General features: G+C 44.6%; 1 protein-coding gene and 1 long non-coding RNA gene across 4 annotated transcripts in view; one reads left to right on the top strand and one right to left on the bottom strand.

Moving 5' to 3' along the window:
- COQ8A (coenzyme Q8A) overlaps nt 1–15,963 on the bottom strand; it is a 47,565-nt gene extending 31,602 nt beyond the window's left edge. Inside the window, exons 1-3 of one of the 3 annotated variants that reach the window (XM_065058639.1) lie at nt 15,831–15,963; nt 3,318–3,512; nt 779–1,189 (exon numbers count right to left, since the gene is read on the bottom strand). In XM_065058639.1, coding sequence (XP_064914711.1) covers nt 779–1,189; nt 3,318–3,494 — 588 coding nt within the window. In that variant the 5' untranslated portion in view covers nt 3,495–3,512; nt 15,831–15,963. Of the gene's footprint in view, nt 1–778; nt 1,190–3,317; nt 3,513–13,465; nt 13,601–15,830 lie in introns of those variants that run through there. The other 2 variants (XM_065058640.1, XM_065058641.1) reach the window with 2 other exon arrangements.
- Nucleotides 15,964–16,038: 75 nt separating this feature from the next.
- LOC110362526 (uncharacterized) overlaps nt 16,039–26,740 on the top strand; it is a 32,526-nt gene continuing 21,824 nt past the window's right edge. The window contains exons 1-2 of the long non-coding RNA XR_010471655.1: nt 16,039–16,161; nt 16,748–16,826. This is a non-coding gene — a long non-coding RNA (uncharacterized LOC110362526). The remainder of the gene's footprint in view (nt 16,162–16,747; nt 16,827–26,740) is intronic.

Below are 26,740 nucleotides of genomic sequence, written 5' to 3'. Positions count from 1 at the left end.
TCATCAAAGCAATGTCCTGAATGAGGGAACCCACAGTAGCATCTGATACTGGGTTTGGGGAAGGAGGCAGAAGGTCAGAGCAGATGGTATCTCCGCTGTGAATTCTGCTGTGGGCTTTCTGTACTGTCCTACACAAGGGCATGAAGCCCTAAAGTAACAATTGTGAGCTATCCTACTTTCCAGCCTACAGGACAACATTCCCCTCCACCCCTAGAAGAACTGCAATGCACAGTACAGCAAGCCACAGCCTTCACTGAGAAGAACTTGGATTCAATTCATTCTTCACAGCCATAGCAAAACAACTACCAAAACAGAACAGGGCCCTTCAAGGAGAAGACAGACTCTAGGTCAGTCTTCAAACCTTTGTACCCTACAGCTGTCCCCACCTATTCAACATTTCACCCCAAAAACTGGGGTGAAATACAGACCCACCATTACCGTAACATGCATCAATAAGTACATTGAGTCCTCATAATATAATGAATGAAAGGAGAGCTGCTGTTAATATAAAACTGAAGTCTAACCCTCTGTATGCTTGTTAAACACGCTCTCATTCCAGAATAACTGATATAGAAGAGGCAGGTGTGAAAGCAGAGCCTGAAAAGCTATTGACAGTTAAGGAGCACAGACACTTCTCTCTTCTGCCTCCACAAAAAGGAACAGCAAAAGAGGAAGAAATGAGAGGAACACAGGAGAAGGTAAGGACAAACCAGTACAGCAACCATAGTCCTGAGAATCCTTAATTATAAACAAACAGACAAACCAACCCACAACATACCATCTGTTTGTAGGGTTTCTGCTCTGAACCCGTTTTGGCCTGTCTGGCTTTATCAATATCTTCAGCTGTTAATCCACCAACAGAGGAATGGTCTTGGTGAAAAGCCCTACTTTGTCCAAAGGCAGCAGCAAAAGGATTTCCAAAGTCCCTAAAGCCTCCAAATAACCTCGCATCCACTTTGGGAGGGAAAGGCTTCTGACCCATGCCAGAATCTCCAGTCTCACCAACACTTCTAAAAGGTCCATTCGTAGCGTAGGAGTGAGCAGGGCCTTCACTGCTGTGTTCATGAGGCTTCCCAGGGGCAGTGGAGAAGTCCATTGAAGCATCTGAGGGCTCTCGAGCTGAGAAGTCATAGTCTTTCCCAAAATCCTCATTAAGATCAGTTAAATTCTCCTGCCGTTTGCCTAGTTCCTGCAAACAATAATAGAAATACTTTAAGAAAAGAACTTAAAACCTGCCCCCTACCCATCTGTGGTCCTCAAGAGATGGGCATGCAGATAGGCTGTCCTGTCTGCACAATATGTCATTTTTAGAGACTCTGAACTGCAGACATTCACAGTAGGAGATGGGAAAAAGGAAGACACTGGGGACACCCGGGATCACTGCCAGTCTTTTAACCCCACAGATGGGACAAATTCATTAACAGCTTCTCAAATACCCATAACTGGAGATGCCTTGGTCTGCATTCACTGCCAGGAAGGGTCACCACTTGTGGAGTTTACTAGAAGCAATACACTGCTCAGAAACAACAGGTAATGGGAGCTACAATATCACGTAAGATATACTCAGGAGGGACAACAAAAGGCTCTCCTGAGAGTCTTTTCTGTTCTGTCATGACCTGCAAGAGTTGCCTCATTAAGTCCAGATATTTCCCACCACTTTTTGATGTAAAGGAAAAATAAAAAATAAATAAAAAAAAAAAATAAAAAAAATAAAAAAAAAAATCAGCCAACACCAGAGCACTATCTCCAATTTACTTGCTACTCATCATACTGTATTCACCTATCTCAGCAACGGCAATACCATGGAAGAACTAATAACCTTTACGGCAAACCAACAGGATTGGTCAGGCAAGCGGGCAGCATATTTTAGGCTCTTTCCTAAACACTAATTACATTTCCGCTCCTTACAGAAAAAAAACAGAACATGGTCTTTCCTGTTATTCAGCAGGTCTCGTGCTATTCTGAACCTCAACATCACGGCCGAGGGTTGAAGGATAAATCTGTTTACAGATGGGGACTGTGGCCACAGCACTGAGCAGGAATGCCTCTCTGCTTCCATACTTAAGTTTTAAAAAGCATGTCAAACAGCCACAGATCAAGAAAAGTGAAATACAGTCACTTAACATAAAAGCTTTGCTTTCTTCAAAACAGAAAAGCATCATAGCTTCGGACCACAGATTTCTTACTGAGCTCTGCTTCAGCACCAACTTCTCCTGCAACTCATGTACAACACCAGGTAAATGTTCTGCAGGTGTGTTTGTGGGGCCCCTCTTGTGCAGAGGAACATGCACAGAAACAGAAGAACATCATATCTCTGTCTCTTTCTGGATGCAAAAGGAAGAAAAAGGCAAGACAAAGCATTGTCTCCATAAACACACTTAGGGTATTTCTATCGCAGGCTTGCATAGAACCAAGGAAACACAGACCCAGAGTCTAGGACTGAAGCTATAGGAGGCTGCTGTGATAGTCGAAGCTTATTGCATTAAAAAAAAAAAAAAAAAAAAAAAAAAAAAAATCAACACCTCACTCATTAGTTTCTGCTTCAAAATCATGACCTGAACTGCACTGTCTTCTAAAGGATGATTGGTTTTGATTTAGAGAAGTTATTTTCCTCATACAAGCCCCAGGTTTGCAAGAGACAGCAACATTGCAAATGCAAAGCTTTTCTAAATCCATGCTCATGTCTGCTTATCAGAAGCTGCTGGTTGTTTTGTTTTGTTTGTTTTTTTTTTAAAAAAAAAAGGAAAGTACGGCTTTTCTAACGTTGCTCAATTGAAAATCAGTTCTGAAAATCCAACCTGGGCTGCAAGTAATGAACATGCAAACACGCAACCCTGAACCATTCTGAAAAACATCTCACACACCAATTCTTTAAAGAAAAGAAGAGCACTGAGATAAATCCAATTCACTCTATAAGAGCTCATTCACTTAGGCAAAGGAGAGGTAATCAATGACTTAAGTTTGAAGGAGACTTTAAATAACAAAGCTGCTGGCCAGTCTTAACAAGAGCTTGATCTCTGACAAGATAAGGCAAGTGCTTTTCATTTTCAGCATGTCCTAAACACTCGGGAATGGAAACAGAAACACTCCACAGTAACATTCCCCTCCCACTCCTGTCCAAGCACCTACAGCACACCACAGAAATCTTGGAGAATTCCCAAAGTATTGCAACATCTGTGTTATCAATCCAGCACTTCAGTGCTAGGTTATAGTTCACAATTCAAGTTCCTGGCCACTCTCACAACAAAACCACGAAGTACCTGGAGGAAAAGCTAAACATCAGACTAGACTGTGCACAAAGAACTTTGCTTACTTACCTGCATTTTCCCCAAGGCAGAACTGAACTGTTCTTCCACGGTGGCCTGGAGAGTCTTTGCAATGGTAACTGCATCGCCCCCCATGAGCACCTGCCGAAGCTGTCCTGCTTGGGTTTCTACAACTGCTTTACTAAGCTTTGTCAAGCCCTTCACCACCATGATGGCATCACCCGCCATGACTGATCTCCTTCTGTGCTGAAAGATGAAAAAGAAAGAAAAAAAAAAAGGCAAGAGGTCAATGAACAAGTTCAAAACCAGTTTCAAGCCACCTAAGAGACAGTGGCATATCCCAATCCCTTTCCACTTTGGCAACCAGCCACCATGGGAACTTGTTTGCAGCTCAGATAGCACACAGGCCAGCCTGAATGACAGCTCATTAGCTGACCTTACCAGGGAAAGCCAGAACTCTCCTTACACCAGTTCATGAATTATGATAGTGTTCCAGGACTCCACACAAATATTCAAGTTACCATTGACCAGGGGAAGCAAAGACACATAAATGTCAGTAACACTGCAAAAACGGTCTTGATTTCTTCCAAATGTTTAAAAAGGATTCAAAGCATTAGCATTTGACATTTAATTATTATCAGGCCCTGGAACATATTCTCAGTGCCTGATAGCACGGATGAAGCACAGTGACAACTGTGACATCCCATTCCTGCCCTGGAACTATGCCTGCTCATTTTACACAGCCAAATTTCTTCACCCCCACACCAGTCAGGAAGCTTTGTCTGTCCTCCAAGGGCAGTCTGCTCAGCCCTCCACTTCTAGCTCACTCTGCTACTTTTAACTGGAAATTTAAGTACTCTCAGAACACGCACCTACCACAGCATTTGCAAAGTACTGCACCACTACGCAAAATTTTTTACTCAGTCCCCCTTCCTGTTCAAGAGGCACTCCATGTCAGATTCATAACAGTCTGTGCAATTTCAGTGTCCTCAAATACAAACTGGGCACTGTAGGATGCAGGCCAGTGTCTGAGAAGAGCAAGTTTCACCAACTCCTTTGTCTCAGCCTAGAACCAACTCCACACCAGCTCTTCTACAATCCCTGTGGTTCATGTAAAAGGAAATCAGGAATGGCTGGGATGCCCAAACCATTTTGTAGAGATCTTCACCTTATTTCACTCATGTCCCGCATCTTTAAAGCACAGCCAGGGTCACAGTTCCTGGGCTGGCCCAGCTGCACATCCTCCCACCATTACTGACACAGAAGATGGAGATGCACAGCTGACACAAGATGCTGCCTAAGGTTCAGTCTTAACCACAGAACATTCTCTGTCATGATCTGTAGAAAATCAATCTTCTGGCTGTGATAGGTACCAACCACTACTCTAAGGCCTGATATTTTGGTTATTTCCTAGGTAGGTACACAGGCACAATTCATTTTTAGAAGCTAACCTCTCAACACCCACATATGCACAACAGCTATAAACATTAATACACCAATACAATACATTGATACAAGTGGTCCTGAGCCAACAGTATCCATGGTATTACATCCTGCTGCAGACCACAAGCAACTGGATCCAGTTACCTTCTCGGGAAATGCAAAGCCTGTCTCAAACATGTCTGCTGCATCAGTCACACAGGAGAAGTATGGACTGCTGCAGCCAAATTCCTGGATAAGTACACAAATTTGCTTCCATCACACAGGAGAGGCATGGGTTACTACAGCTGAATTTCAGAAACACATTATTATATAATACAGGGTAAAGCCCGGTTACTGGAGTATTTGTTCAACAGCTGTTAATCAATTATTAAAATCAGGAACAACTGCTGTAGCCAGGAGGAGAGTATTATACATCACATGCTTTAAGTATGGTTGTTTTATAAAGACAGCCAAGTGTTGGCAACAAATCTGGGCTTAATGGGTTAGCTGTAAAAATAAAAACCAAGCCTACTCCAGTCATTGTTCTGTGGTTATCTTTGCAAGACCTGTCCATATGTTCCAGACCTGTAACCTGTGTTATTTCTGAATCTCTCCAGAGTTTAACGACTAGGGTTGATTTTAGCATTGTGTAACACACTGTTAAACTTGAAAGCTGCCTGTCAGGTGAGGAAATATACCTTGTCAACAGGAAGTGTTTATTGCCCTCCCACATCTTCACTCTGGAAATTTCCACATGGATCCCACTCAAAGCATTTGCCTGCAGTCCCTGAAACCAACACCACAGTACTGTCCCAGCTGAACTGAGACGCTTCAAATGTTGCCACTACTAATAAATACGTGCTTCTGTAGTCACAAGTATTAGAAGCACAGGAAAGCTTGAATGCAAAAGTTCATACCCTTCCTCCCAAGAAGGGCAACTGAAGGTAATGCAGTATAGATTCGTATACACTTGGACAACACACTTAAACATCCACTTTTCACATAGATTCTTTCTAACCAGTGATACTAAAACCATATCCTTCTTTCACCCAAAAGCAGCTGAAGTATTTATCTTGAAGTGATAGTTGTTATACACTAACTGTGCACTCAAAAAAAATACATAAATCTTCCAACAAAATCGCAGGGACACTAATGCAACCACAAATGGAAAAAACACATTGCATAATGCATGCTCAACCCCCCGTTGCTAAATATATCAACAAGCAAAGAGGACCAATTGCCCTTTACAGCTTTGGCCATAAACAACAGCATTGGGCACACAGCTGCTGATAACCTCCCCACTTCCATGCTATCCTCCCCACTTTCCTCTGCACAGCAGCTATAACCACTGAGGTACTGTGCAAGTGGTTTGTCAGCTCAGAAGCATCAGCAATATGCTCCTGTGCAGTGCTGCCAAAAAACAGGCTATTCTAACAGGCCATTTACCCCAGCACCTTGCTGAAGCACAGCCCTCTCTGCAGCAAACCCAAGCCTACAGACAACTGATCTGCTATTTGCAATGATCTTTCAGATTCTCTGCAGGCAGCTCACAGACCCAAACAGAAAGCACAGTACAAGCACCAAGGCATGGCTCAGTAAGGACTTCAGAGGAGAGTCACCAACAAATCAAGGCTGAGAAGGAGGAACATATATTCATATTCTTGCTTTTCAACAGAATTGTGTCTGTAAGTTATCTCCTTCTAGTTCCTCATCTTTTGTACACCAAGACCTCACCTTTAGCAAAGCACGGTCAGGAAAAATCAGAGGAAATAAAAATATATTACAATGATTAATCCTTTGGCAATAGGCATCAGGAGCAAGAAAACATTCAGGTGATGTCCATACCCATCACCAAGCAATATGAAAGTGGAAGAGAATAAGTGCAATGAGAACTGAACTCATACTGGAGGCATCTTCCTAGGTTATCTAGTTTTGTAGATCCCACATTCAGCAGGACACATTGGTTAGTTATCCTGGGAAGGACAAAGAAAACAGAAACTAATGAGGTTAGCACAACCAGAAGAGAAAAGCATGGAAGAAAATAAGTGCTAGATAATCAGAAAGGGAAAAGACTGCACCACCCCAAAAAAACCACAAGAATTAGGAAAATTACCTTTCTCCTCCAACGAAAAAGCAATAAGCACAAGCAAGGACAAGAGACAAATACCGAAACACAGAAGAAACATGTACGTCCAAGGAGAAGGCTGGTATGTATCCCCAATTACATACTCGCATTAATGCCCAGTGCAGACAGCAGGCAGGGGATTTTCCCCTCCACCTACAGCAAGTTCTATTCATGCCACTACTAAAGCAATAAATAAATGGCATAAGCAAGCTCTATCAAAAACAGATTTAAGGAGTGGTTTCAAACAGATTGTACAAAGTCTACATCACACTTGATGTGCCCCCTGAGGGCTCGCTATCTGCCGCTAGCAAAGCAGGACACTCCCTGCAGACAGTAAGGACAAGTCAGTGGTGTCTACAGGAGCTGCCAGAGTGCCTGCTAACTTGCATTGAAGGGGGCTGGCAAGTGTCAATAATGAGCCATTTTTCAAAAACAGACAGTTCTTGCTCAGGGAACTTTTCACAGTTGAATGAATCTCTGGAAAACACCCGGACCTTCTAGCAGGAGGAAGCTGTTAAGTACACAAGACAAAAGCTCATCTACTGTTGAAAAGTAATAATAATAATTAAAAACAACCACAAAAAACAACAACAAAAACCCAAAACAAAAAACAAGAACAACAAACCAACAAACAAACAAACAAAACACACACACAAGAAAAAACACACCACAAAACCGCAGCAGTTTCACAGTTGCCCACATTCCCACGCTTGGGTCTGTAGAAGTTTCAGCTGCCATCTTTATCTCTTAACTTTGCTTTTAGATAAATGAGACAAAAATGAAAAACATTAGGTTGGACAGGCAGTAAGGCAGATTACCTTTCCTTCAGAAGTGTGATATTTAGTTAACAGCCTGTATGCCTTCCCTCCCTTCCTATTAGCCGTTATCATAATCACATTTATCTTGTATGTAAACAAGGATTACAACCCTGGAATCAGCATTACAGCCGCCCATACCACCAGAGCGAGTGTGGCAACAGTATGAAATAAAAATAAACACCACAAGCAAGATATAGTTTGTTCTGAGGCTATAAGGCAGCAGTTGTCTAACTTCAAAATATCTTTCATTTAACTGCTCTGTCACTGATCTTTTTGAGATTTTTCCATTTCTTTTTATGTGTGTTGCCATACCAACCCTTTCACGTGGTCCTTTCATTCATAGCCTTTTTCAGTTCCATCACACACCTCCCCACCAGTTCCTTTTATACCAGATTTCCAGGCCCCTGCCTAGACCTATTTTCATTAGCTGGATTCCTTGGGTTGCAGCTGACCCAAATTTCAACCATGCATGGCACAGAACAAACTGCATTTTAAAAGGAGAAAGTTGCCCTCGTCCTTTGAACTGAAGACCTACCTTGCTTATCCTTCATTCTTCCCCCTCCCCACATCACCCACACATTGCAGCTCCAAAAGAAAGTTCTTCAAAGATCTGACCTACAACCGAACTAAGGATTCCTATGTTTGAGTCCTGCCCCATGGCTTTGACTCAAGCCTCCTTAAACTGAATTCAACAAGTCTCTGAAAGCTGCTTTTAAAACTACCCTTGCACAAAACAGCTTGCCAATGCCATTTAAAACAAACACCTTTGAAGGGCAGGCGGAACTTGTTTACTCTCTTATCATTATAATAGCAGTACATGCACTAATAAAAGTGGGCTGCTTGGCAGACAAATGCATCTTTTCACCAAAATTCAGAAGGCTTAGCAGTCATTTTTGGCAAATGACAGCGAGTTCAAAACTCAGTACAGACAATTTTCCCCATAGATGGCTTGACGCACAACGTAAGAGTGAAAAGAATGCTTGGACACTTCAAAAGTAAGCAGAGTCTGCTTTATTTTAGGCAGAGATACCTCAATGCAAAGTGAATGCTCTGGACTGACGGCTCTATTTACTTCTTTCTGGAAAACGTTTGAGGACCTGCAAAAGCGTAGTCACAGTCCATGTGCCTGGAATTAACAGAGCCTCTTTCTACCCTGCCAAGGATCTAGAAATAATTAACTCACAATTAAGATCCTAGTGCAAAAGCTCATTCCCTCATTACAGGCCATTTCCTCTGCTGATACATCTTGACACAATACACTAATAAATTCTGTCCTGGGTGTACATTATTTCCCATCACACTGAGGTAGATCCAACTCAGTTACTGTGATTTTCGGGCTACCATTTCCGTGCTTCCTTCCCTCTTTCCCCCCCCAAATGATTTTTGTGCCTTTTCAACAACAACAACAACAACAGTTCCATTTACCTTATTTGCAGGCCTTTAAATGTATTATTTAAGCAACAAAGATCTGGGCCATTGGGCCAACATTGCAATCCAGGGTCGTATTTATATCTAACATCCTACCTTTGTGTTATCAATGTTACCAAGAAGAAAGGGAGGAAGACCAAAAGAAGACAAAGAAAACCCAAGGGTTTTCTTCTGTTTATGCATTGGGAAAGGCTTAGAACAAGCAATTTCATTGCCTCCTCTGTGTGACTCAAAAGTCATAAGTAATTCTGATAAAGTTACTTCTCATACATGTGGATCTTTCATCCAGCAACAAGGACAACAGTATATTAAAATCAAATGGAGTATGACCACAAAGCACATATATTAATATAAGATACAGGCGGATGCTACGTTTGAAGCATGTACTTAAGTAACAGAAATACTACAAGTTGAATTTACACCTTTATTTGGTTTTATGGCAAGCTGACAGGAAAGCACAGTTCACTAGTTCCAAGTCATCCCTCTGTCACTGTTAACATCCCATATCACTTTAAAAGACAAATTGTCACATTCAGGTGGAGCAAGTCTGACCAGTAGCATTTATAAAACGGTTACACTAAAACTCTGCTGATGAAATTCAAACGTTGTGCTTCAAACAAAAACTAAAGGTTACAAACATCTCCCCCCAGCTTTGCAGGGCAGCTCAACACTTTCAGAATCACTCCACCAGTTACAGTAGAAGCAACCACCCAAGCCCAGCTCCTCCGATGCGCCAGGAGCCCGTCCCTGCCCAATGGCCAGCTCTGCAACACTAGGTTGTGTGGGGAACCAACACAGCTCCCAGCCCATCTCATGCTCTGAACTAAGATACAAAGTATAAAAGAGGGAGGTGATCGGTTTGCATTAGATTATTTTTTTTTGTGGCATACGCCCTTATGTTGTAATTGTTTTAATTGGAAGTTTTAAGTGTCTGAAAGCGCACCAAGTCCAATTTGGGAATTGGAAACCAATAAAAAGTTATGCCTCACAAATAACTGCAGATTTTTTTAGACTCAAATACACCATTACTTAAGATAAAATTCTTGAGAAAAATAGCAGCTCTTCCTCCTGCACTTAAAACACACATCAACCTTAACTTCTAGATCTCAACGAGCTAAAGAAACAGAGCTGATAACAAAGTTCTCCACGTAAGAGGAGAGAGAATAAGTCATTCACCCAAAGTTACACAGCATGCCAGTGATGGAGTTGGAAAAGGATGACAGCTCTCTCTGTAGTACATTGATCCTTACAGCACACAGCCTACACCCAAGTCCTTTAAATATCCACTCCTATAGAGCAAAAAGAAACAAGGATTTACAGCCAGTTTGCCGACCCTCTTAATGTACTATTAACAGTCATATCTTAATAATTATAGGTTTCTAGTCAGAACCTTTCTAATTATAACCTCTGGAAAACTAGACACACCCTGTAACTGTACTATACATCTCTCCTTTATACATTATCCTCTCTATACATTATCCTCTTTATTCACCAGGACAGAACCATGCACACTACATGGAGTCACTACTCTGCAAGGTCAGTAGGCAGTACCCCATGGGTGTCCCTCTGGGTGGCACACAAACATCCACCACTCATGTGGCAAACATTACCCTCTCATCGCTGCCATGAACAGCAGGTCAAACACCACAGCCTCCCGCTATCGATCCTGCACGCGTACACATTGATATAGATCCCTTGCCTTGGCAGCTCAGGTTAAGTTCAAATATAGTAACTTACAACACATCCTAGTCTATTCATAGCCCCCTTGCGTACTGGCATCCTAGCTATGGGAGCTTTTTTTTTTCTGGCTGTGCCAAAACCCCCTGTAAGAAGAGGAAAAACAGGATGCAAGAAGAGGATCATAGGCAAAAAAATAACTCAAGAAGGCATAATTTGATCTCTGTGCTGAAGGGGAACAGAGTCTATCAGAACATACAGCTCCCTGATTACAGCTCTGCCACAGTCCTCAGCCAAGTTATTTGTGCCAGTTCCTGCTTACCACAGGTAGGTAATTTTGACACTAGGGTAAATAAGAGTAAAAAGTGCTGTATTTTTCATAACTTACTGCTAAACCCAATCTGCAAGATACCATGCCTGATGCAGAATGTAGAATCTACAATCTACAATCATTTACGCTCTCTCTCTGTATAGATTTTGACATATTCTATATAACATAGAATAAACATATTGCTTTTCCAAACTAGGAAAGTTTTAAGCAACACATATAGGCACATTTGAAAATCCCAAACCTCCCAGACTGACTTTTGAATGACCATGCTCCACAAAGCTTTGCTATGCAATATGAAATTCTGGGCATACTGATTTTAGAAGAGTTCTCTGAAAGAAACGCTGGATCCACTTCCAGTGTATCACAGTATCACAGTATGTTTGGGATTGGAAGGGACCTCAAAAGATCATCCAGTCCAATCCCCCTGCTGGAGCAGGAACGCCTAGGTGAGGTCACACAGGAACATGTCCAGGCGGGTTTTGAATGTCTCCAGAGAAGGGGACTCCACAACCTCCCTGGGCAGCCTGTTCCAGTGCTCTGTCACCCTCACTGAGAAGAAGTTTTTTCTCAAATTTAAGCAGAACCTCTTGTGTTCCAGCTTGATCCCATTACCCCTTGTCCTATCATTGTTTGCCACCGAGAAGAGCCTGGCTCCATCCTCATGGCACTCACCCTTTATATATTTATAAACATTAATGAGGTCCCCCCTTAGTCTCCTCTTCTCCAAACTAAAGAGCCCCAGCTCCCTCGGCCTTTCCTCATAAGGGAGATGCTCCACTCCCTTCATCATCTTTGTTGCCCTGCGCTGGACCCTCTCCAGCAGTTCCCTGTCCTTCTGGAACTGAGGGGCCCAGAACTGGACACAATATTCCAGATGTGGTCAGTCCTGTCCAGTCCAGTCCTGTCCAGTCCTTCTGCCTTCCTTCTCTTTCCTAGTCCTGATTATTCTCTTGATAAATACTTTGACCGTATCAAACTAAAATGAGAATTTCATATTCCCAAATGGCACAACTCAGCAGAAGAGCTGTGACATTTCAGAATACTACACCAAGCCATTTTATAGTACATTTGTTCAGGACATCCAAAAAAACCAATGTGTGCAGGTGGTTAAAAGGAAGACACAAATAGCAAAAAAAAAGGGTGACACAAAGATCTAACTTACACACAAAACCAGGACAATTGGTAGGGGCAAACACAGTAAAAGAACTTGCAAGTGGAAGCTATCACCTGCACAGCAGCTCTAGGACCACCTAGACCACAAGCAGATCATCTCTATTGGCATCTCCACATACAGAATCTACATAGTCTTTAAGAAAAAGACATAGCCTTATGCAGGTTACAAAAAAAAAAAAAAACCACACACACCTACAAAATCTTACTTTTTTTTTTAAACTCTGTATATGTATTTAGATTTGTTTAAGCAGGCATACAAATCTGTCAAGCCAACTCCATGGATTGACAGCTGAGTTTTTCAGAGCAACTAGTTCTTTGCTGTCAGAAGTGTATAGAACACGTCAGGTACTGAATAACCGCGAGTGTAAGATGCTTCACTTAGCTTTGTACCTCTACTGACTGAAAAAAAAAAGGCAAAAAAGCCAAAACAAAACAAACAAAAAACCCCCAACACACACACACACAAAAGCCATTAAAGTAAGGTACAGAAACACAATGGTGCAAAGAAATGGTAAAACTTGTATGCCTTGTTATTTTCTGGTCTTCCTCACCAGCTTAGTTTAACTTTGCCATCTACTGTAATGGAAGGTGGCATCTAAAAAATGGAGAGCATTTTTTAATCTAAAGATAGGCACATGTCAATATGAGCTTCCAGTGCTGGGTGAGAAAGCAGACACTGATCAAACCCCCTCCCTCAGAATTTACAGTTAGCTTGCATTTTGCCTCCATATGTGAGTAACTTATTTTCTTTAGGTACTGAAGGAAAGCACACGCTCGCAGAACAGGCAGCACTTTAAGTACTCCTGTAAAATAAGCGGAGAGAGAAGCTGCTCTTGTACAGATGCTCTGCCCCAGAATACACAGCTCAGCAAGTTAAAAAGCCTCTTCCAAGATTCCCTTCTTAAACAGTTTCAGAGGGAGAAAGCCAGGAGAACTACATACACACGGGAGGTAGGACACCTAAATCCTGCTGCAGACTCACTACCTCCATCCTAAACTGAACTGTTCACCCATCAGTACAGACACATTTAAGGAATAAAAGAAATGCTTATTCATGCATCAAAAGCCGAGTCCTGAGATGGATTTCACAGGCCATCTGGATCAAGTGAGCTATACCATGCACACTGACATACAAGATGAAAGACCACAAGACACGTGCCATCCCTCGCATCATCCTTGTTAGAACAATTAAACAAACAACAAAACCAAACCAGTCTTCACCTACCAAAAAAAAAAAGCTCTGTCCCCAACCAACCAGTCTAACGTGAGGGAAGTTAGAAAGCAGGAATTCAGCTGCTGTCCCTCTTCCCTCTCAGTTTCTAGAAAATACAAAATGCAGCCTGACAAACAGGGTGTGCAAGAACAGACGACCACTTGCCTGTAAAAGGACTACTGCAGGACTAGAAGCCAAAAACAGTTCTGTTCTTGCTGCGTGGATGCAATAGGAGCTATTATTAACCTGCTCTAAATATCACAAATGAAATAACCAGAGCTGCATTGCATAGCACAGAATTCTCCTTGACAGCAATGAAACAAGGTGATCAACACTCAGTTGGTAAACACGTAAGGGAATTCTCCACATCTTCTGACCTTTTCTTCTACTTATCACACCACTTTATTTTTAAAAAGGAAACACTGTCAAAGCATCAAGTCACCTATTTCCCCCACCCCTTTTGAGTAAGATTGGACAACATGCGACTGTTTATTCTGAGCATATCTTATTCAAGGTTACCAAGGTCATTGCTAACGAACAGCAAAGAAAAAGCATTTACAAAACACAGAAATAAGTCTCCTGTTCTCAGAGCAAGCAGACTGGTAAGCACATGAAGTGCAGCTAAACTTTTCCTTCTGATGATACACCAAAAAGAGGCAAGTTCTTACTGCACGGCAGAGAAATGCAAACCCACTAATTGTTTACACATCAACCTGCTTTGAGTTTTTTCACTCAGAGCAATTTCTGAATCCTTTCAGAAGTCTTTTATTGAGCTACTATTGACTTTGGGCGGTCTCCTTCTGCACCCGGTGCTAAGAATTATTTTGCACATGCTCAAAAAATCCACCCCAGTTCAGTGAAGCAATCTAATTTAAAAGATAAGCAATGCACCAATTAAAGTTTAGAAGTTAATTCTTTTTAGAAAAACAATGCTTCAGCTTATTGAAAGAATAATCTTTTTACTTCGTCTCACATTTTTCTTTGCTTAAACATTAAGTAAAAAAAGTCGTCTTCTTTTTTCTTGGGAGAAGCTTTATAAGTTCTATATTTTTCAAACACTGCAAACTTAGGATTTTAATTGTATGAAGGGAATGCAGAGACGTTCCCCACCTACATTCCTGTTGGTGGGATGAGTATATTGGGGTATGAGAAATAGTGTTATTAAACAAGGTAAGTTCTGCAGAAATTAGGATGGTCAGTAACTATGAAAGCAACACTATGCAAGCCAAATTTTTATATCTGTAGGTATTTTTAGGTAGTTTGTTCAGCACCTTTAAGTATCTCCCCATTAATTAAATTAAATTAAATAATGAGTTGGACTCGATGATCCTTGTGGGTCCCTTCCAACTCAGGACATTCTGTGATTCTATGAATTCTTGATCACTTTGTTAAAAAGACTATAAGCCCGTTAGTTTGTGGCAAGTACGATTATTTCCTTGGGTGCCATTCCAAATCCAGGGGTCTCATGGTTTCTTCCCCCCTCATTTCAGCCGCAAGCAAGCTCAAAACAGCCAACTGATTTATTTTACATCCATCTTCAACCAGACACATGGAGGAGCCCCAGGGTCTGAGAGAAGCAAGGTTCTGAACCAGAGCTGCCTGGAAAACCAGCACACACACAACACAGGACAAGACCCTGAGATGTTCGTGGCATAACATACAGCTCCCAGAATGGAAAAGGAGATTCCCCCCATCGTCCTAAGCAGCTTTACTGAATAGACAGCCCCACAGAAACATTTAACTTTCTAGAATATTCTGCACTCCCGCCTGGGCGAGCCGAGAGGGGACGGCGCAGGCAGCGGGAACACGGACATCCCAGCTGATGGGACGGACGCTGCCTCTGCACAACGCCAGGTCACACGGACCCGCGCCAGGCAACCGGGCACGGCGACAAGTGCCCGAGCGCGCCCCGCACCGCTCGGGCAGCCCGCGGGGCAGCCCAAGGCCCGGCTGACCGGCTCCCGGAGGCCCTGCTGACCGGCTCCCGGAGGCCCTGCTGACCGGCTCCCGGAGGCCCGCGCCGGCGCTGTCCCGCTGCTCAGCGCCCGCGGCGACGGCTCCCGGCGGCGCGGCCTCCCCCGGTCACGGGCCAGGGCATGGAGAAGGCCGCAGCACCGGCCGGGTGCAACTGCGGAGGCTCGGGCAGCCTCTGGCACGCCGCCGCCATTGCCCACCGGACCCCACACACGTTCCCCCCCGAGACCGACCCACTGAACCGAGGGGCCAGACAGCGGCCGCGCCCCCTCTCCACGCCGGGCACGGGCGTCCTCCCCACGGCCGCACCGCCACCGCCCACCTCCCACCTCCCTTCCCGTTCCGCCGCATCGCGCTGCACTACCGGGTGCAGCCCCTTCCCCTCCGCCTCCGCTGCCCGTACCCCGGCCTGCGCGCCCGGACCGGCACAGCCCCACCGCCGCCTCTCCTGCTCCGCTCCGCGCCCGCCGCCTGGGCCCGCGCGCCTGTTTACCGCCCTGCCGCCCCCGGCCGAGGCCCGGCCTCGCGCCCCGCCCCCGCCGCGCTCCCATTGGCTGCACCGAGGGCCCCGCCCCGTATCGCGGCAGAATCGCTGCCGAGGAACGTGCCGAGCCCGTGCACACCGCGTCCCCGCCAATGGCAGGCGGGCTCGGGCGGGGCGCCGGCCAATGGGGGGCGGGGAGAGCGCCGGGACGGCGCGCGTGGCGGCTGCAGGGGGACGTGAGGCCCGTGAGGTCCGTGCGGCGGCGGCGGCCGTTGGGCGGGGGGCGGGGGCGGCGAGGCGTGAGGTGCGTGTGCTGTGGGCGGGCGGCGCCCGGGGACCCGCCGGCACCGCGGGGGGGCCTGGCAGCCCCGCCGCCGCTGCCTCCTGTCAGTGGTGGGCCGGCTCCCCCCGGGCCGGGGGCGCCTGTAGCGAAGGGCAGCCGGCTGGAGGCGGCGGGTCGGTCAGGGCCCGGCGCGGGGAGGTTGGTCCCTCGGCCAGAGAGGACGCGGGCAGGCAGCGCTCGTACTCCACGCCTTGGGAGGGCCGGGGGAGGGGGTGTCGTAGCTCGAGCAGGCCCGCCGGCTCTCCGGGGATGTTAATGTGTAGGAGGAGATGCGGAGGAGCCCAGCGCCCGGCGTGCTCCAGGCAAACGCTGAGCCAAATGGGCAGCTCCATTTTGTGGCACTCCATGGCCATAAAACCTTCGTACGTGGATGCCAGTGTGATTTTTTTCAAAGAATTGGCTTAAAGTCGCGGTTGATGTTGCTTATGCGTGTGTTGGAAATCGTGTGTTCATATGCTTGTTGGAAATAAAAATCATACGGTGTTTCCTACAGGTTCCAGCTGTGTGGTGTCTCACAAGTGCTGCAAGGGGCTGATAAGAACAGCTAGCTCTGTGCTTTTGTACATGTTCTGGTAAGCGCCTGTCTCCGTCAGCAACTTTCTTGTCTGAAAAATAACAATGCATTTGCCACATGGCTGCATTAGTGCGGAAGTATATTTGGATGAGGTTTGGAGATAATATAATTCATTTTTTCTTAAACAGCATTAATATTTCTCCTCTAGTCATAGTGTAACTTATAGGAGTGACCAACCAACAGCTTTAATTTCAGCATTGTCAATTGCTTTCTTTGGCCAACCTTTTCACCTAAGCAGTAGCTTGAATTGAGCACCTACATCCACACTGAAGGACCTATATCAAAGTAAGTAGGAGTTGTGGGTGCTGTGGATTTGTGATGAAGGAAACTGGATAAATGTGTTTATCCATAAAATAGATGTGTTTATCTATAAGTGTGTTTAGGGGTTTAACTCTATGCAGTTTGTTGGTGAATATTCCTGCCAACCTGCTAGTGCCAAACTTCTCCTCTGTAGAGGGCAATAATTATATCCCTTATCTCCAGATGCACATACCAAAAATTATATGGCTGGTATTTATGAACACACAAAATATTGTTCAAATATTGCATATATTCCTTCATGTTTGGTTGGGTTTTTTTAGAGTTTGGGGTTTTTTTTACATAAAAATAAGACTTCCCACACAAGCCCCACTCAGCGTCTCAGGTAAGTGATGAGAAGGGCTCTGCTAAGCACTGAAGAGAGAACTAAAAATAAATTTATTAAAACTCATCCCAGACATTATCTGAATTGGAAGCAAGCCTCAGTCCATACTAGGAAGCCTAGTTTTGAACTTGAAAGGTTAAAAAAGCAATTACCTGTGGAAGACACACTGTTGACTTATTTCTCTACACACAGGGTACGTGTAGACAATATACGTGACATGGAGAGGCCAAACATGACACTTTGATGTTTGAGAATGGGATGGAGACTGAATGTCTTAGATGATGTAAAAATATGGCTTCAATAAGATATTATACCAGCCTTGAAAAGTTTTGTCAAAAAAATGTCTAGTTTTCTTAATTTCAGTACTGACACCTCCAGAAATGCATACAAATGAACTGTAATGTGTTCTGGTTAATTCCATACTATTTTCTTTAAAGGAAAGATAATCTCTACCCTCATCTTGAAGGAGATACGTCTCAGATGTCTTTTCTAAGCAGACTCTTTTATCTACTCCTGTACTGAATTTGGGTGTCAGTTCTAAGTTTCTGTGTGACATCATTTTGCTTGCGTCAGCTCGGCATTAATTGTGAAATATGTTTTACTCAGTGTGCTGAGCACGGAGAACTGCATGGATTTCTGCATGAGCACGCTGTCGTAGTTTGAGGCAGAACAAGCACAGGATAAAGCTCTCCCCATCTTTCAAAGACAGGCCTGGCTGGTTCCCTTCATTCCCCCTGTGGTAAACCATTGGGTATTTCTGCCGCTGCTGTTCAGTTTGCATCACACCTTCTGTTGCCAGGCTTTCTGCAGCCTTAAAAGACCCCTTGAACTTGAGTGCAAGGCTAGCTCATTCTAAACTTAGACTAAAGAAGAGAGAAGTGTCTGTTTTCCCACCCGATTTGGAATGCAAAGAGGTAGAATTGAAAGCTGAACTGAAGCTTCTGGGAGCAGATATTTTATGTCCTTTTTTGTTACTGTTTAGTTCTTGAGGGGAATAGGGGCAGGACACTCTGAATCCAGAGGCTTACTTCTGTGGGGATGGTTGCCTAACTGCACCCACAATCCTAAACAAAAAATCAAACATGGTGTGTGCAAAGCACTGGAAGAATTGTTCCATGGCAGAAGCCATGCAAGATCTCCCTGTAAACTGGAGAAAACTGATAAAAGAAAAAAAATACTGTCAGTGTTGGGCATTGGTTTAGTGCTACTAATTATGAGATTTACACCCGTGAACCCTGGAAAAAAAAGAAGGGGCAGAGTGCTGAACTTCAAAAATAGACCAGGGAGTCATCTTTTTCTTTGGAAAGTCTCTCAGTGGTTTCTGGGACAGCTGTCCCTTTTGGGACAGCTCCTGTGGGCTTTGGAAGGTCCCAATTCAGGTTCCCTCGCTGCTTATGAACACTTAGAGCACTCCACCCTCACATCAAGACCCTTAACCCTCATGCGTGCTCTTGTCTTCTCCGCTCTTCAGCCTTACTCGTATTATTATTTGTTATTATGCTCTGCACAATTGGAAAGCTCACCAAGAGGAAATGGGAATGGAGCACTCCTCCATCCCTTCCAGATGCCAGCCAAATTTCCAGTCTGGCCTTGTGCATACTCTGCCTTGTTCAGTGACAGGAGACGTGGATGTGAATCCTGCAGAGATCAGACCAGGCTACTCCATTCTGGTTTTGTGCCCTCCACCAGAGGGTTGTAGGTAAAACAGCAGAGGCACCTGCTTCATCCCTGCTTTGGATCAACTGTCAGAGTTTGTGTAGGAGCTGATCTGATAAAAGTGATACGCAAACACCTGACAGATAAAGCCCTTCCAAGCAGGCTAGAGAGAAGAAACGTAGGAAACTTGTACATAAAAACCTAAACGCTGGCATCCCCTGATGCCTTAGGGCCTCTGGTATAATGTGGCAGCAGAGTGAGGTTGTTACATGTTAAAACTTTTTACTTCATCGTCTAAATCTGGTATAATTTTTGTGCTATATGCCTGCAGTTTTTGGCAGAATTTACAGTGCGAGCCAGAGCAGTCCTATGAAAAAGCAAGTTCCCACATTTTGGGGGGTCTCTTGATTACCTATAAAAACAAGAAGTGAACATTATAAGAAATCAGCCACAACGTATTTTTGGCACTGCAGCTGTCATTTGCTTCTCACATCTATTCCAGTAGTGTTGTATTCAGTCAAATTACAACATACTTGCTGACTTAGCTGGAAATATGAGCATTTCTAGCAAGAGTCTTACACCTATGAGGATTATGTAAGTCAATCTTTTATTAAATTATCATAAAAGTATGATTAAAAAAGTATTATAATATAAATTGCAATATAGATAGAAATGCTACTATGATATATGTCCTCATACTGTATAAATATAATGGAAATTATAATCGATTTAAATTATAACTGAGTCACACTTCCCCGGAGCCTTCTCTCTACTGACGATTATTTAATTCTCCAAATATCCTGATTTTGCAAGTTGGGGAGCAGTTAGTACCTTACCCAAGGTCAGTGGAAAAGCTTTATGTAGCAGCTGGAAGTCCCAACTCCATCGCAGATGCTTTAGCCATGCCATCATATCTTCACTCACATTGCTTGTTGATATTTACGTAACGAAGGACTTTAATGATGCAATTTCATGAGGTGCATGAGCAGCTCTGCTGCGCGTCTAGGGTAGAAGCAGCACAAAGGGCACTGGGAAGACTGAGCCCAGGGCTCTGACTGTGACTTTTGCAGGGTCGCTGTCAGCCTTTGGGTGGGGTTGCTTCCCTCCTCCTGTTTGCTGTTTTCTGAGAGGTGTCTGTTCGCTTACCACCAAGCAGCTCACCACGTACTGGGTGCCAGAGAACACCCAAGAAAAGCTCTGCCAGTTCTGATGCTGACTGCTGTGAAGAAGCCAGTGAAAGCTGGCTTCTGTAAAGCCTTGTACAAAGTGGGCCAAGTTCCCAGAGAGGAACAGGCCAGAGTGGCTCAGCTTTGACAAACCAAAGGAGTTAGAGAACCAGAGCCTGGAAGGAAGGATCTTCGGGCCCTGCAGTAAGAACAGCACCTTTGCAACAGGAAATTAGTAGGCAGACAACTAACCTGCAGAAAAAAAGAGTTAATGGAGTCTCCATTAAGCAGCTATTGGTCATGTCATTAGGTTGACAAGTATCCAGGCTATTCAGAGAACACTCAGAAATCCTCTTGCATAGGACAGGCCCAAGCTGTTTCTCTGACCACAATAAAATATACGTCACCATCCTTCTCCTGTGTTCACACAGTAAACCACAAAACAAAAGCTGCTCTGGAAGGGTTTCCCTCAGTCCTTCTTCTCCAAGCAACCACTGGGGCTCAGATAAGCTACCTCTTGAGGGGTTTTGCCTTGTGTTCACTCATCTTCTTCAGAGGTTAATTTATTTGGGGCAGGAGGAATGTCTTATCTGACTACGTAAATTTATGGTGTTCCATCAACTTATTATAATAATGTAGGGAATGATGAACTGGAACAGCTCAAGGAGAAGTCACTGGACAGGTGGCTTGGTGTTAGTAGTTAACTTGTAGGTATTTCAAAACTTTGGCAGGTTTCAGTGACGTTGGTTGTACCATATGTTATTTACGTGGCTTTATGGCCAAGAATGAGAGCAACAGCCTTGTAAAGAAATGAGATCTCTCTGACTCAATCCGAGGTAGATGCACGTCCAATATCATCATAGGATCCAAATGATGAGCTATTTTTGTAATGCTTCAGACTGCTCTGATTCCTGAACTGTGTATTTTCATCCCAAAGCACTCAGACATTCTTTGAATTTGTCCTTCCTTTATCTCTACCCTCACTGCAAAGGGATAGAGACAAGGCTTCATTTCAGTTAGCGAGCACTTTATTTTTAAGATGATTGAGTGCTGTCTGAAGGAGACAGTGTGGCCGTTCTCAAGACAAACTTTTTCTCTCCAAGAGGAAGACACAGTGCAGGGAGCAGGATGGGTATTTCACAATTTCCCTCCCATCTTCTTTCCAGGGCACTCCATGAGCAGCCCCACTCCACAGAGCTGGAGAGGACAGGGGACACCAGTGGTGCTGCAGGAGGGCCCCAAGCCCTCTGGCTGGGGGAAGGTGGGCAGGGATAGCTGTCAGGTTCTGTGCAGGGGAGAGGACTGCTGAAGGGCTGCCTTGTCCCCTAGTTGAAAAAAAGGAGGGGGAAGAAGGCACAAAAACCTTCCCTTTGCCCTCTAGGTATTGCCTTGCTGAGAAAGCTACCTTCACAGGTGCCTGTTCCATGTCACCCAGAGAGGGTCTGCTTTTGGGAAGGAGAGGTAAAGGTTGTCAGACCACAAAGGTGATTTATTATCTCCATGGGTCTGCAGGGAGCAGGCCAGCACAGGCCTGGAAGGCCAGCACTGGCATCAAAGCTCAAAACTCGAGTATTTCTTGTCTCCTGCTGTTATCTATCTGGAAGAGATTGCAGTGGCTCTTGACAGGGTATTTGTGGCTTGTGCTGTACAGCTCCAGGACATTGACTATACAGCACTGAACTCTCAATGGGAGGTGAGCACAGGCCCATGCGTGCTGGGGTTTTCTCTACTTGGGGAAAAAGTAGCAAGTCTACTCTTCAGGCATTTTAGAGGGTACCTGCCTGGATTCCTCTCCTCAAGGCTGTGAGGCAGATCACAGCCTCATTATCTTTCACCAGGGTTTGCCAGTGCCCTCCACACACGCATGCACAGCAGGCTGGATAATGTGATTTTCTCTCCCAGTGGGAAAAAAGAAGTGTTCCAAGTGCAGTCCCACAAACTGGAAATTTACACATAGGTACATGGATTTTTTTCTCTATTTGAATTATGAAAGAAAACAAAACTAGGTGTTATTCTCCTTCTCTGTAGCCACAACAAGCCCAAGCTAAAAACATGTTCATCATTGACAGATGGAAAAAGTTGTGCAGCTCACCATGCATACGCCACCACGCCACACTCGGCTCCCTCCAGACTTGGCCACGTGGGTGCCAAGTGGGTACCGGCTGCTTTGGAAAGTTGGAGACGTGCTGATGGGGGTGGAGTATGTTGAGAGAAGGACAGTGCCAGGTGGAGAGACTGCAGATAGAAGCACTAAATGGAAGAAAGTGATACCAGTTCTTGTCTTTGGATAGTGTGTGGGACAGTGTAGGGCAAGGACAGGCACCTTGCCCCTGCCACCTTAGCAATTAATGCAGTAAGTAATTCACAATACCACTTGCATGTTAAAACCTTGCACAACAGCACTTTTTACAGATATTGAGGAAAACCATTTTGGATGAGAGGAAGAGTGCAGCAGCCTCATTAGCAGCTGTGTGCCTCGAGAATATGGTATTTCTATTTCTCCCCAAATCTGTAAGACTCAGTTAAATATTATTCAGTCTGTATCTCTAGGCTACACAGATCAGTTGTTTCTGCTTATTGTAAATTGCATTTGCTTGCATAGTTTGGTGAGGGCTTTGCCCTCTCCTCTTGCCACCTGATTGATTACATGTACCTCAATCAATCCCGCACAGACATAGTGGAAAGGCTGTTCTCTGTATCTTCCAGCCAAGATTCACTTTACAGATAACTAGTGAAGCCATTCACCCCCTGGGTAAACGTGGCAAATTAATTTTGGAGCTAGGCAAACAGAAGCCAGTCCTTTGCCTGCACTTAGCCAAAGAGCTTTTTACAAAGGACAGAATGACTATGTGGAACAGTTTGCGCAGAGTTTTTCTAAATGGGAAGGCAGTCTAGAGCCAGAGAAAATGAGAGAAACGGCTATTTCTGAACACTTTACTGGAACGAAGAATTGACACTAGTCATCATAGGTTGCAAATGGTAAAGTGTGCTGCCAGACTCAGCCACTGCCATCAACTTTTGGCACGGCATTGCCGTGTGTCAGTTAGCTGGAGAGCAGTGAGCCACCTTGCTTCAGCCTGGAATCGTCCCCAAAACAACGTGTTTTCTTTCGCTGCCCTGAGAGCCGGTCATTGTTCTGGCTTCCTGGTGTCTTGCTTCACTATTCCAACACACAGCAAGGTGTGGGAGTGAGACAGGGAAAGCTGCGGGGTTTTTCTGAATGCCTGAGTAGCAAACAGACAAACTCATAAGCTCCATCTACTTTGTCTGAAGGTAGTTCACGGGTAGTCCCAACGATTTACTTCTAGCCGTCAGGAAGAAAGCAGAATCTTTGCTGCCTTTGGATGCTGACTGATCATTTTTCTGCCTTGCTGTGGCTATCGATCCAATTCCTGAGGTCAGTTGAGAAGGGCTGCGTAATCTGACTTCAACTATCTACATCTGTGTCTGCATACCTGGAGAGAGAGGTCAATGGGTGGCAGGACATCCCAATTGACACGTATTTGAGTGCAGTGAAGAGGGAGACACCAGCAGTTAATACAAGCCTCTGAAAGGAATGCCTGATCAAGAGATGGTCTAGACATCCATGTTAAGCCCTTCATTTGGCCCTAAACAAATTATTCAGCTCCTATCTGTAAAATAGGGCTGATGGCATTCTTCTGCTGGGTTGAGCTCTCGAAGCCCGAAGCCCGGCTCCTGCAGAAGTGCTTGGAAAGCCTTAGTGGAAGCACAGCAATTTCCACATGCTCTGGAGCTGCACACAAGGAAAAGAGCTTGCCTTCAGGCACAGCGGTGCCAAGAACCAGCAGTGCAGGTTCACTCTCCCATCACCTCCCAGATGCTTCGAGAAGATTTCTAGCCTGGAGGAGCCCAAGGTGCGAGCACAAAGATGTCCCTTTCCTATAGAAATCCCACTAGATATATTATCTGGTGGCAAAGTCTGGCCAGTGACTACATCCTGTGCCATTGTGGCAGTTGCACATCCCTGATGAGATCTGGAGTTTTTGATAGGGCAGCTGATGGCTCTTTAGCACCTTTTGTGCCCCACTGTGCCTGCCCCTATGTACACACCTAGGGTGGTGCCAAGGTGCTGACAGTCACGTCCTCAGCCCAGGGCAGGGTGACTTCACCTCCACCAGCTGGAGGGGGCAGGAGGGATGGGACCCTCAGTTAGTTGACAGGGTCCTCAACAAAGGAGGTGCCCAGAGTAGCTGAGAAGCTTCTGGACCATATCGTAATGACCACAGTCAGATCTCACCAGGCTGTAAAACAGGGTTCCTGCTGAAGATCCCCTTTGAGTTGTCTTCTTAGAGCAGCAGGACTGTGAACTGGAGCCCTCCCCTTAGATTGGGACGCTGTCTAAGGAGACTTCCCAGGATTGAGTGCCCTTACCTCCTCGTTTGGTGAGTGGTTGTTTTTCTGTTAGATATATCCTTGAGTGAGTCCTTGCCTAACCCAGGCAAGTGATTATTTCTCTTCTGGGTACACTTGAGTGAGAGGCCTTTGGTTTTATTTCTTGTGAGTGAATGTGTGCACACTGTGGATCCTCCTTATTTTTATGTGGTCATACCCCAATAGTCTCCTTAACTGGTACCCAAATCTGTGTTTTATTGTTGTCAGAGTGCTAAATAATTTGTATAAACCCTGTTTCTAGTCAGTTTATTTGCTATACTTTTCTGGCTAGAATAAAGTCTGTTTTGGAACTTGTCACCTAAATTGACTTTTGGGGTGCCTCTGTGACATCCATCCACTCCACGGACTTTTGACACCTGTCACTTCAGTTTACCTGGTGGCCTGCTTTCAAGGCATGGGAAACATGGTTCCTTTCCTGGAAGGCAAGTGTTCTTCCTGTTTTCTGCAGCAGCACTCACATTTCATGATGGCACTGAAAAGCGTGCATGCTCACACCAGTAGCAAGGAAGGTGGCCTAAACTTTTACATGCTAACTGCCTTTCGTATTGCTTTATGTCCCCTGCTAGCCCTCATCTTCCCATCCTGTTGAAGTCTTTAAAGCTAGAGCTGCATGGGTAGCACCCCACTCCTCTTTTGTAAATCTAAGCCACGCCTCAGGTATGTTTCAATTTTTCTAACCTCATATTCTTCCCTAGGCTGACCGGCCACAGCCTCTATAGCCAAATGGATTTGCTGCATTTCTGTTCCCCATTAGTTTTCTGCAAAACCCAGAGTTTGAATTGGCAGCATGATGAGTTGTCTGAAATAATTCAGTGTGTTTGCCATTTCAGGTCTTACCTTGCCCACACAAATCACATAGGAACAGACATCAGATATTTTTTTGTTATTAAAGAAGAAAGTCAAACAGTTTTCATGCCTCTTGGAAACTGCTGGAAGACTATTAACAATATTTGGAGGACAAAAATAGCTCAAATTTGAACTTCCTGGAATATTACAAGGGCCTTATTTGGAGATGGCATATATTATTTGGCATGATGAATCGGCAATAAGTTCCTCTTGGAATAATTATTAACGCTACTGGCATTTTATTGCTACTGACGTTTGGTATATCAAAGCTGTGGATAGGTAGCTTTAAAAATAATCCTGAATACCTCCCTTTAGCTTCAGAGATCTTGCTTGCCTTACACCAGTTTTGAAGGAAGGCTTGGGTTCTTTCATAAATAGGTGCAGCTCTACCAAGTCAGGGAGAATTGTAATTGTTCTGTTTAGTTTTGTAAAGATTGAGGATGGCTTGGCATAAGTTAAGAGGTTGGATCAGTTTTCCATGGTCTTTTTACATTGTTCTTACTCTGCTTAAATGCAAGTAAGCTGTGGGGTTACTCACATTTTATACTGGGATGAGCAAGGTCTCCCTGAAATCATATAAACCAATGATGTAGGAGAAAATAGGGCTAATGCTTTTCCTGCTCTGCCCCCCTTCTGATTCTTCAGGCCCCGCAATGCAGCTCAGGAGTGCCAGGCTTCACACCATTTATCTCTGCACAGACCTAGTCCTGAGTTGGCCTTGTGAGCTGTCACTTAGCTCAGGTTCTATTTGATAGGACTCAAACAGTTCCCAGTTTTGGAAAACTTCCATTCCAACTACTTGGCCCTGTACCTGTCTCAGGTTTCTCTGTCAAGGAGTTTAGCTAGTTCCACTTCAAAGTCTCTATTTATTTATATCTTTTTAAATACTGAGCTGTATATAGTGCTTGAGCACTGACACCTCCCAAATTGTGCTCTTGGACACCTGTCAAAAAAATGTGTCACACGGAGAAGATAACAGTTCATATTCACTTAAGTCCTTGAGTGCTCAGGGCAAATGTATTGAATTTAGAGCGGGAAAAGATTGGCTGATAACAAGCCTGCAGCAAAGGTAGGATGTAAAAGAAGCTGTAGTGACTTGTGTGATCACATTTGATGCTGTGATCTGATGTGGGCAGATGTTCCTTATGTAACCAAGCTTGAGCCCAGCATTTACTACTGTCTTGCTCC

The sequence above is a fragment of the Columba livia genome, chromosome 3, assembly GCF_036013475.1.
Source record: "Columba livia isolate bColLiv1 breed racing homer chromosome 3, bColLiv1.pat.W.v2, whole genome shotgun sequence".
Taxonomy (NCBI): Eukaryota; Metazoa; Chordata; class Aves; order Columbiformes; family Columbidae; genus Columba; species Columba livia.
This window is presented reverse-complemented; position numbering and strand designations above follow the sequence as displayed.